The 13,335-nt window shown below is 29.4% G+C and overlaps 1 protein-coding gene across 2 annotated transcripts in view; it reads right to left on the bottom strand.

The window, feature by feature from the left end:
- Rtnl1 (reticulon) overlaps positions 1-12,395 on the bottom strand; it is a 29,069-nt gene extending 16,674 nt beyond the window's left edge. Inside the window, exon 1 of one of the 2 annotated variants that reach the window (XM_089077994.1) lies at positions 10,668-12,395. In XM_089077994.1, the coding sequence (XP_088934120.1) occupies positions 10,668-11,814 (1,147 nt within the window). In that variant the 5' untranslated portion in view covers positions 11,815-12,395. The remainder of the gene's footprint in view (positions 1-10,667) is intronic. The other variant, XM_089077988.1, reaches the window with a different exon arrangement.
- Between the last annotated feature and the right edge of the window lie 940 nt (positions 12,396-13,335).

The following is a 13,335-nucleotide window of genomic DNA, read 5'->3' on the forward strand; positions in this document are numbered from 1 at the left end:
CTATTATTATAATTAATTAAAATATCTCCAATAATAGTAACAGTAACAAAGATTTTTGTTAAATTTATTTAAAGTCTTTATTCTTCACTGTATATATTGTGTTAAACTATGATTAACTTATACGTGATTTATATTGAACACAATATATAATTGAACAAATTTTCAACGATAGCTTTTTCAATAACACTTAGCAATCAGAGAATACAGATATTACCTTGTATTCGACACGTTGCTATTGAAGCGCGACTTAGCACCTTAGCATCTGCTGATCCGTTACCATCGGCACAAAAAATAAAGGGGAATGATAGGCGTACGCTAAAATCAGTCGAAAGTTGCACAGTCTGACGAACATTAATTAGATTAATGTGTACTAATTTACGTAGTCGTATAAAACCTAACATAACAGCGTGTATTGTTCATTCTGACATCTGTATGTATGATATTCTAACTATAAACATTGCTATATTGTTTATATTCTATAGTTAGAATGAATTTTCTCATATTTAATATTTAATGATCTTGAATAATTTTGTATGTCATAAATTCTTATTATGACACTATATTTGTTTTACTATCCACATATACACATATACATACGCGTGCATACACAATAAAAAATATTGCAAAAATTGTGAAATTTATACAAAAAATATATTTAAATCAAAATCTACTTTGATCGAATAAAGCCATTCATTTATTAATTTTCATTTATTAATTTGTGTTGTTCATACGTCGATCGATTTGTTCTTAATATTGTTTATTATATTATATTATATTATATTATAGTTTTACACTTTCATTAATATAATCGCTCCTCATAATAGCTTCTTGCATATTTAATAGTTTTATATGATACTGATTTTAATATTTCTTCGATAAATTAAAATTTTTTTAAAAGTCAAAATCATATTCATCAATTTAAAAATCACAAAAAAATGTACCGTTTTTACGCTCCGCTGGCCAAAACCGGTCCATTTCATCCTTTAATAAAAATTCTTTATCTGATGCCAAAATCAAATTAAATATAAAATCATTTTTTTTTATTCATAATTGCTTGAATAACGCAAATGGCTAAAAGCGATTTATCAAACTGAAAACATGTTATTTTACTCACAATAATTACCTTGCAATCTTTAATCTAAAATCTATTACGCGCGAAATTTGAATAGTTTAATTTATTTGAATCGATTTAATAAATAATTTTAAAAATAATATTAGTAATAAATAATAAAACAAAACTAAAAATCAACAAGTAAATGAAATAAAAAATCAAATTAAAGTAAGAGATAACATTAATCGGATGAGCTTACGCAATTAATATAATAATAAATTGCAACATAACATCGTGAAATATCTGTTTAATAATGACTGAATATTGCACCATGTGATAGCTGTCAAAAAAAATTCATTACAATCTTTATTTACCTTATATGGTAATGTCAAAATGGTATTAGTTCAGATAAAAAAAAATTACAGTTTATCGTTTATAAATTTATGTATATTAAAATAATTATTAATAAAAATATAGGTCGATAATTTGATATATAAGTGTATTAAAGTTAACTTATTAATAATATTACCACAAAAAGTTTACTATCGGAATTGGTTGGACCATTTTGACATTACCATATGAGATAAATAAATATGGTTATGATTTTTTTAACAGTTATCACATGGTACAATATGTCGTTATTGAACAGATGTTTTACGATGTTATGTTGCGATATTAATTGTGTAATATACAAATAAGTTTCGAAATAATTTCTTAATAAGAATGTCATTGTATATTTCTGTAATATTCTCGATGTTGTAAGAGGACTCTCGTGGTGGAACCTTTACCACTTGTCACCATGTCTGACATTTTCTTATTAGAATTTTCGTCTTAGAATGTTCCAAAGAATCTGCTCTTAAAAGAAAATGCATTAGTTTTGGGACATTCTCTCTCTCTCTCTCTCTCTCTCTCTCTCTCTCTCTCTCTCTCTCTCTCTCTCTCTCTCTCTCTGTGTGTGTGTGTGTGTGTGTGTGTGTGTGTGTGTGTGTGTGTGTGTGTGTGTGTGTGTGTGTGTGTGTGTGTGTATCACCAATGAGTGGTGACGTCAGAACGTGCGCTGTTCAGGCGGCGACACGTCACTTCCCTCTCATCGCGCGCCCGTGTGCTAGAAGCAATAGGCCGTACTATAGCGCGGCATCATCACTCATTGGTTCGGATATTTTATTTTATAACTCGAAAATTAGAGCGAATATCACAAGATGGTATTAAACTTTTTATTCCTCTTGATTTCTTCTACACTCTCACTGCGACTCGTTCCTCAGTTCTGGGACACCCTGTATATAAAATCAAGGCAAATACTTATATCGCCATGTATCGTTATATAAGCATTTATCTTGAATTTATATATATATATTAATTCAACGAAGAAAAATTATTCGATACTAAGACCCTGTCTACCGATTAATGATCTTATCGTTTTGAACATATATCGACTTTAATTATTGTTTATTCAAATTAAAATATAAACATAAAAATAAATACACAAGATACGATAAATACGATAATCATTACAATATTATAGATTGATGACACATGATTTGAAATGACTTTTTCTCATAATTTAATTTAAATTTTTACAAACAATATTCCTCCTGAAAAAAATGTTGACGACATTTCTGCTAATAGCAATTTCTTCTACATTTCAGAATTGTAAATCAAACAAAAATTACACATAATAAAAAATTATATTGTGATATTAAAATTGTCAATACGCAAATTAAAGCTATTTATAAGTACAATACATATTCAATGTCAATATCATTTTATTATGTACTTACATCTTCTTCTATTATCATCCATAAATCAAAAAAATTTTCAATTCCATGATAGTCACGGCCTTGACTCATGATTAAAACGATGTCACATGTAATGTAATAAGTGATTCTCATTTCCTCGTGTTGGACTTATATCTCACTATCAATAACTTTCTCACTATCAATAAATAATTTCCTTAATTATTAACAAACAAAATATAATTGCAAATATAATTGCAGCTAATTAACATGATAAAAATATTGCGACAAATTATTTCTATATAATATAAAATAATGAAATTTTATATTATAAATTAACAGCAAGATAAACTTTATCAATTATTTTTTTTTTAACATTTTGTATCTCATTTTTATAAATCTCAATCTTTTGCTAAATCATAGTGTAAATGTTACATGTATACAATTCTATATAAAAAATGTAAGTTAATTGTATTACTAAAATTAAAAATCGTTTATTTTTACATAATAAAATTTTTACATAATAATTCTAAATTAATATTTTTTAATAAAAGTGAATATTATATTATATACATTTGAATTATGTTTTGATTTGTATACACCTATGCACAAATACTTTTTGCTCCTTAAAACACACACAAATGATTTAAAAATATTTATAAAAATATTTAATATATTTTAACAGTTTATATAAGAATAAAATATATTTAGAAATATTAGAAATTTGCAAAAATAAAAAATTATCTTTGTAGAAATCTTATTCTAAGATAACACGTTACGAAATTGAATGATGCAACAAATGGAATCAACGCGTCGAACGATAATGATAATTATTGTAATTAAAGATAAGAAAGAACACATGCTTTGATATCTCGGTAGGGTTAAAAATGTCTCTCAAGAATGGTGAAGTGATCGAGCCACGGTCAGTCTTTATCCAACTACAGTTCAACGCATCTGATACACACAGTCTTTACGCACAGTATCGTGACTTCGTGATTCTCCGTTTTCTTTCATTTTTAACAAAACAATTTCGTGCCATAATTGAAGGTCCAAACAAAAACAATTTGAAAAGAAAGGTTTGAATATGCATTATCATTTATTATATTTCACTGATATAATAACTTATTTAATAAAAACGATCAATTTTCGATAAAATAATATCTTCATATATTACATTTACTTGATACAAAATGGATTATTTGTTTATGTTAAAATTCTGTTAATTTACTGTATATATTCATTAATAAATAATCATAGGATATAATATAATAATTGATAAAAATAATCGCTTTTTCTCCTCTTTAATATTTTTTAAATTACATTACAAAAATTAAATTATCATTTCTTCAAATAACTTAGATGTCGAAAACATTTTTTAATGCACGATGTATCTGTACATTTAACAAATATTATTCATTTAAAATTCTTCATAATTTAGATCAAATATATCAAAAACAAGATTTCTTTAAATGAATCAATTTAATATCATTAATCATAATATCATTAAATAAAAAAAAGAAAACTGAAAGACTAATTATTCATCATAGCTAGTTTCTTATAATAAATATGATTTCAGTCCTTAAGTGTTTTAATCATATTAAATCTTTAGTTTAGTTAAAATTTGTAATTAAAGAAAAGAAATTATAAGAAATTATAAGAAAAGAAAAACAGTGATTAAGAAACTTTTTCAACTAAATTTATTCACAATTTATTGGATGGGTTTATTCATAAATAATAAGCAATTTTTAATTATAAATGAAAAAAATATATCACACAAAAAATACACAAAATATACAAAAAAAGTTTAGTAACAATAAAATTAGTTTAGTAACAATAAAATTAAAATAAAAAACTAATTTTCCTAATAGATAACAGTAGTAATAGTAGAAACAACAATAACAAAAAAGTAAGTATTATATTAAGTAAGTATTATATTAGCAGTAGTTATAAAATAACAAGAAAAAACATTAGTAAGAAAAAAATAACTAAAAAAAAATAAAACAATGGAAAAAATACAAAAAAATTCATTATACAAATTATGTTACTCAGCAAAGAATTTTACCGATTACCCTTAATCGATATACCGAACTCAAAAATTTCTGGAGTTTTGAAGATTTTGCCTTTGAAGCTTTCTAAGTTAATGTCGCAAAATTTTTTTTGGAAAGCTGATGTTTTGTTTACACACACACACACACACACACACACACACGCGCGCGCGCGCGCGCGCGCGCGCGCGCGCGCACTCACATATAGTCTTCACATACTTTCGAATTATGTGTTCATTATCATTTGACTTTAAAACGCAGTTTATATTAAAGCGGGAAACATAACATTATCGTTGTTACGTTATCAAATTAATAATTATAATTTAATACACATTCCTGCTGCTAACTAATTTTATATATATATATATATAAATTAATAAATTTAATACACACATTTTTTGACCTTGTATATATTTTTCGATTAAATATAAAATTCTATATTTATGTCGTAGGTATGTGTATATTTACTTAGACTTAATAGTTGTTGCATGACATGAAAAAAATTATTTACGTAATCATATATATTTACAATAAATTAATCGATGATGAAATATTCCAGAAAAAATACGAAATAAATTATGTTTACATAACTTGTAACTTTTTATCCGCGATAGATAAGATATGTACAACATGTATGATAAATATATTGCCAAAATATATTAGTACGACAGTGACAGTCACTCGCTCACGAAATAAATATAACCAATTCGCATCGCGAAAAAACGACAATAATCAATTTTGATACATTCGAATATCGAGTTCATATCTTCTTAAAAGTAATTCGGGCACTACGTGCACGTTATTCTTTTTATATCACATGTTATTTAATTAAATATAAAATTCGGATATAAATTCTATTAGTTATATTACTATTTTATATTATGAACAGTCATTGTGTGACATAAAAAATTATATAATCATACATCTTTAATATTTAATTAGTCATAAAATAATCCACAAAGAAAATAGATGATATAATATTTTCATATATCTTGTAACCTCCTTATTCGTGATAATTATGTAAAGCATATATGATAAATATACAAAATGCCGCGCGCGTGCGCGCGCGCGCGCGAAAGAGAGAGAGAGAGAGAGAAAGAGAGAAAAAGACATTTATTTACTTATCATAATATTCTACAAATTTATTCTCAGATAAAGAATTTTTTAATATACAATTAGATCAATGCATATGCTTGACCTCTGCTTTTTTTTTTACTTTCATGTCTATTATAAAATAAGACGTGAAAATAAAAAAAAAATTTTTACTTTAAGGAGTTGATTGTATTTAAATTGTATTTATCTTCATTTCTCATATAAAATTCATATAAAAAAATATATTCATTCCATAAAAATAATTTTGAAATATAAAACAAAGTAATGTTTATATTTTTTTAATTATATTTTTATAATTAAAAAAGAGATGTATTTTTTCATTGCAATTACGAAAAACTTATATAATAAGATAATAATTAAAATAATAGATGGTATTACTCTGGTTAAATGATATTTTCTATAAGAATTTGTCATGATGATAGCTGCAACACAGGAATATGCAAGCAATTTAATAAGATATGTTGCCGGTTTTAATTTGCAGAAAATGTACAAAAAAAGGTAATAATACGATCAGCTTTAAGTTTTGCAATTACCAATTCTTAAATTTAATCGACTGATAATCGGAAATGGTAAAACTGATCTTTACTTCTTAAAACATCTTTTTAAAATCTGTCTAAAAAATCTGTCAAAAAGTAGTAAATAAGAAATCTAGAATTGAAGTATAGCTTGTTCTTGATTCATTACAATTAATTATTGAGTATTACTATTATTGAGTAAAATTATTGAGTATTACTATTTATTGATCAAGATAAAAGAAGAGTTTTTGATATATTTTAGGAATCTGTTTCATTGATTACAAATGTCATTAAATTTATTAAAGAAATATTTCTATCTTTTTCTATTTTTAATATCATTAATTCAAATATCGAGTAGCGAGTGCTCAGAAGCTTTAATGTAAATGAATAATCATAAAAGTAAAAGTTACTAAAATAAATGATCGAAATAGTCCGTAAATTTAATCATTAACATTTTAATTTGTATATTAGCTTCAGAAAAATTTAAATTTACAGTTTTTCACAAAGATATTAATTAATATAAAGATATATATAAAGGACAAAAGGTTAAAATAAGAATATATATATATATATATATATATATATATATATATACTTTTTCAATGAAAGTAATTACTTATATATTACATTACATATTAAAAGTATAGATAAAAACATAGATAAATATAATTATATGCTAAAGATAACTGTGCTATATAATTTTTAAATATCTTTTTAAAGTCAAGAAAATTGAAGAAATTTTAGATACCTTTGATAAAAGAAAAAACATTTCTTTCAAAGAAAACAGATAGTTGCTGTTCAAAAAATGGAGATTTACATATATATATATATATGCAACGATATATCCTGTTTTTGAAAAATAATTACGTATTTTCTTTACAACAATTGATTCATCTCATTATTCTGTGTATTAAGTTATTATAATTGCCAAAAATGAATAGTTTAGGAGATATTTTATACGTGTGTGTGTGTGTGTGTGTGTGTGTGTGTGTGTGTGTGTGTGTGTGTGTGTGTGTGTGTGTGTGTAACCAAGGTACATATAATAGTCAATGACTAATATTACGAGTCATAAAAAATAAAAAAATCACTTATAGCTATTTTCTTGATACAACATAAGCAAAATTATGAAAAATTATTAACACACACACACACACACACACACACACACACACACACACACACACTCTCTCTCTCTCTCTCTCTCTCTCTCTCTCTCTCTCTCTCTCTCTCTCTCTCTCTCTCTTACATTTTTTTAACCAATTTAAAAAAATCAATATTTTTCAGTAAAATTCAAAGAAATTTACATTACATTACAGATTATTATATTATACAAGCAATTTCAATTATTAATATATACACTGTTGGAAAAAATGTGTTGAATTTAACATAAATCACATGTCCCAAACGGTTCAATCAAAATTTTGTGTTAATTTAACATAATATGGATGTGTTAAATAATAACACCGACTATGTTAATATTTCAACAAAAAAGAAATGTACTCTTGATCTTAATTTGAAGTTAATTATGTGTTACAATTAATAATTTTTATGATAAAATAACATGTCGAGACGAGTCAAGAATTTAGACTGTGCCGAAACCACACAAAGAATAACAAGTTAACCCCACTCCTATTATAAAGTAAAACCAACATTTTTTTGTGTAAATTTTAACATATTGAATAAATACGTACGAATTGTATTATTTTAACACATTTCTTAAATCATTTTAATAATTTTACATTTTATATTTGTTAAGGTCAGTTAACATAGTAGACATGTGTTAAATTTACACATAAATATGTAGATTATTTAACGCAAAAATTTTAAGGACTGATTTTAGCACAAATACAAAATTTTTTTTATTATGTGTATTTTTGTGATTAAATTTAAATAAATAAAAAATTTTTAATAAACATACTTAAATTTGAATAAGAATTTCACTTGCTTATTAAATGTAGCTTATTGTTAATCATTAATTATCCAGAAATTATTGATATTTCGCAATTTCAATAAAATAATTTCAATTTAAATAAAATTCATTTTAACTGACAATTAGTTCAAAAAATTGCAGTACAAAAGATATCCTACAATTGAATACCGAATTGAATACAATTGGATATACTTGAATCCCGAGTACAATTTCGCAAAGTTTTTTTAGATATTACAGATGACATAAAAAATCAAATAAATCTAAACTGAAGAATATGTCCCATACAATAAGTCAATTCGTCAATTTGTTTCTCTTTTCTCAACAATTTTTAATTTTATTATCAGAAACAACAAATTTAACAACTTCCCGTCAATTATTTGCCGCCAATTATTTGCATTTTTTTTTTTTATTAAAAACCTCTATTACAAGAATAAACAATAATAAACATCTATAAATTTTCATGTAATTCTCGTAAATAATAGAAACATGTCACATAAGAGCGAACAATCCGGTGTATAATGTGTGAGAAAAAAAGATGTACTTCTCTAGGAAAAAATATATCCTTATGTGTATAATATATCGGAATATATTTACAACGCACTTGTTGGTTTTCACAGGACACGCAATAAACGCATAAGGGGAGCCGAAAGGTATCCTCCTATGGATCGATATTGTACGTAACAGGACGTGATCTCAACGTATGATATCAGTCGTACGTTGTCGGAACGGTACGTTTATTGGTTAAAAAGAAGACAAAATTACATAATATTGTAATTTCTCGACATAAATTCCCATTATTCGTTAGAGACGTAGAGAAAACGATCGTTTTTAATTCCTAACAACTAACTTTAACGTACTAATATCCTAAAAATTGTATAAGAAAATATTTAATAATAATCGAAATTACAATTTCTTACAAAAGTCGCTCGATTTATCGCTCGATATTGCCGGTATTGATCTGCGATTATTATTAATCGCTTTGTAACTTAGGTTAGAACCTGTAGTTAGTAGTCGCGACATCATCAATTTTCTGCGCGTCGATGTTCTCCGTGGAATGCCATTATTCCTTAGTTGTTAAGTAGAGCGTAACGTTATATAGAGAAAAAAGTACGCAGGTTACAGCTATTTTAATCGCGCATACAACACACGAAAGATAGCTGAGCAAGTATCACGTTAAATGGTATGCGCTGTAACCAAGCGGAAGTATTTCCAAGCATGGTCGAGTTCGTGTATCGCTACTAAATTAATTAGCATGTTCTCGTCAAGACTTTTGGTTCAAAAATATTAGATGCATATGCATTTTATACGCATCGGTTGTATAAAATCCTATTGAGATATTTGTGCCATTGCTTTTCTTTCGATCAAGTGTCATCAAGTGTCATCATTATAACGTATTCAGAAATAAAATTTGACATTTTAACTTAAATTTACTTGTTAACTTGTTTGTAATCTTGTTTATACTTATTAATTTTATTATTATATACACTAACTTCAAATCACTTCCTTTTTCATTTAACTTTTCTTATAATCACATATACAAGTAAAAAGAAATTAACACGTTTAAATAAAATCTACCTAATATTATAATATATTACAAAATTGTTTTTAATCTTTGACGACTTCAAATTCTTTAAATTTAATTTGGCAGAAAGTAAATAGACGCGAGAAATAGACGCGTAGAATGGACGATGTTGGAGATGTTGGATAGCTTAGTACCTAAAGTAATCACTTGTCAAACAAAAGATCGAATTCAATTCCCTGACTTGCTTATATAATAACTTTGTATAGAAAAATACTTGTATTATTGAAACAAAAACAAAGTCTCTTAAACTTATTCTCAAGGTAACTGGTGATAAACAAGTTGCGGTTTTTAGAGAAGGAAAGTCGCGCTAAATAAGAGAATAACAACAGAATAAAAAAGCTTTAAATCTTTCCTCTAATGGAGAAGAAGTATATTGCGTACATTACTTGAAAATGATTCTCAGTCGCAATGACGCATCATCGACCGAATCGATCATTGGCTGCGTCCAGCACAAAAAGCAGCTTTACAATTGTCGTAAAATTCCTTAATACGATCGATTCTCGTTTTCAGTTTCTCATGGTTTCTTTGGTCTGTATAAATCAAATGTATAAATCAATAAATCATATTAAAGAATTTTACAAGTTGCAAAGCTGTTTTTTTTTTCTGTTTTCTCTAAAACATTAAACTTAAAGCATTAAACGAGACTGCAGCGATTAATCTCTGAGAAACAAAATGAAGGAGAAAGATTCTCAACTTACCCAATCCCATGTCTCTGAATATTTCTTTCGGTGCGATTTCGATTTCTTGTTTTTTTTTGCCAACTAGGCGAGAGGAGATCGGCGGTTGATCGGTTCCTTTTGACGTTTCGCGTCGTTTAACATTTTCGTGCTTCGAGTCTGCAATCTGCTGCGGTAATGCGGGTAACGGTTTGATCACTTCCGCGGCCAAGAAATCACTCGATGTTTCATACACACCGTCCTGGTGTGTCTTCTCCAGGAGTTGCGCCTCCTTGGGTAACGGAGGCAACGGTTTCATCGGTGGCTCAGATGGCATTGACTGTTCTCCCTTTACGTCTGTTCTCTCCACCACGTTCCATGAATCATCATCCGTAATATTTTTAGCTTTATCCAATCTCGATGATTCGCCATCGTCTCCGAGAAAATCTATTAGTGGTGATTTCTCCGGTGCAGGTAGCATCGACGACTTGATGTTAGATACGAAATCTTGATCGATGCTGATGCTACTCGGTGGAATGACATCACGCTCGTGTCGCTTTCCGTGATCGGTAAGCGGTAGTGCGGTAGTAGCATCCTCTCCATGTTCTTCGATCGAATGAATTTTGCTATCGACAGTTTTTGCCGATGATAGCGGAAAATCACTATCGGACTGAATAGTGGTCGCGGCCAAACTCGGTAACAACGGCGGCTGCTGAAGACCTATCTCCTTCTCCTCGTTGTCATCATCGTTGTCGTCATCGTTGTTGTCATCGTGGTTATCGTCATGAATCTGCTGACGATAGATTCGTTCGGTCTCGACGAATGCCATGCTGGCTAGTTTAGGATCGACCGGATTCAGCGGCTGCTGAAACGGATCGGACGATTGCGCCATGGCCGTACATTTGTCAAAATCCGCGGAAGGCGGCGGTGTCGCCGGCACGGGCTTCGTTTCGAGAAGTGCGCTGGACAACGCAGAGTCTTCAGCCGATGGCTGAAAAGAATCGCCGATATGCAGCAGATCATCGACACGTGGCGCGTCAATCGATTGTGATAACGCTTGCTGAGGCTGCTGAGGCTCCGAACGATCGTCCGGTGATCCGTCGTGGCCGAGATGCTCGAAATCGTCAACGGAGTCGTGATCCCTCTTAAGAAGGATATCGTTAAGGGCGTCCTGAATCCGTGAGTCCATCTTTGATTCTCTCGACACACAGTAGCGATCTCACAGTATGCTTGAATTAACGATGACTCACTGGGTTTGCACAAATTTGCCGATAACCGAGCTTCGATCCCTGCACGACGTCGGTTACGCGAAATATTGCGCGACGCTCCCTACTCTCATAAAAGCCAGCTATGCGAAGCGGCGCTACTCCCACCTGTCGCCGCTGTCGTTGATGCTGTCGTGATTCCTCAGTGGGGTACATCCGACGTCCTTGCTGCTCTGATTCACCACCGTCTCTGGTGCCGTCTGTCGTGCCTCTTGCGTATCGCTACGGTTTCTTTTTATTTCTTTCTTCGCGAGAGAACTTGGACGAAATGCTCGAAAATTTCAACTACTTGTCATACGTCACACTACTGATCGGCTGACGGACACAGAAAATTGACGAAACTAGAAGTCACGATGAAAAAAATGATCGGCAACACGGAAAAATTGTAGAGCGCAATCACGAAGCACAAACCGAGTACTAGAATTCGGTAATATTCGTTGCGATCGACGTAGATGGGTAGGTTCAGCCGTCATGAGATGCATTCCCCTCGCGAAGAGGTTGCCCTTTCCCTATCCGCTCCAAGTGGCACGAGCCAATCGCGCGGCTACTACCGCTCCCACTACTATCCAATGCCGAAGTGAGCGGCGGCCGTTGCGTCCGACTTTATTGTCGTTCCTCATCACTCCTCTTGCCGGCAAAATAACGTTAGTCGTTGTAACCGGTATAATATTTATGTTTTCATATCTATATTTTCATATTTCGAAGAATTCAAAGTTGAATACAAGCGGAGGATTACGAATTTCGAATTTAGGCTAACAAGACGAATAGAAAAACGAAGCAAATGCGCGCGCGCGTGTAGTGTGTGTGTGTGGGAGAGAGAGAGAGAGAGAGAGAGAGAGAGAGAGAGAGAGAGAGAGAGAGAGACAGAGAGAGAGTATTAGCATCTTAAGGTATTACATTTATAAAATAATTCATTTTTTGACATTTTCATTTATTCTTTGGCACAAGTTTTAGCCAGTTTCGAATTTCGTTTAGTAAAGATGTTCAAGATAATTACAATCATTGTAATTTCTAATTTTTTTGTATTATAAAACTTTATAATTAAGACTTTCATTAAAACTTTATTAAAATAAATTCTATCTGAAATTAATGTAAACAAAGTTATTTTACTACGCATTTTTTTTTATCAAAGCTCATGAAACGTTTTTGAATACATTTGTCTCTTTTCTTTCTTTTCAAAAAATCTACTTATTTACAAGTCAGAAATTATTAATATTTTTAGTATTTAGCATTTTCGCTAATTTTAAACGTATTTTTTTGTTTTCCTTCCAATTTTTTGTTTTCCTTCTTTACATTTTCTGTATTTCGTCTTTCATATTGTGTGTTATACCATATCTGAGCGTACGAACTTTAGACGATTTGATTTACTAAATTTAAATGTTTATAATTTAAAAAGCATTGTAACCTCGGTATTTTGGTATAGGATTTTCGTCTCAAAATGATCT

The sequence above is a fragment of the Pogonomyrmex barbatus genome, unplaced genomic scaffold, assembly GCF_055798465.1.
Source record: "Pogonomyrmex barbatus isolate J1 unplaced genomic scaffold, ASM5579846v1 scaffold1, whole genome shotgun sequence".
NCBI classification, from domain to species: domain Eukaryota; kingdom Metazoa; phylum Arthropoda; class Insecta; order Hymenoptera; family Formicidae; genus Pogonomyrmex; species Pogonomyrmex barbatus.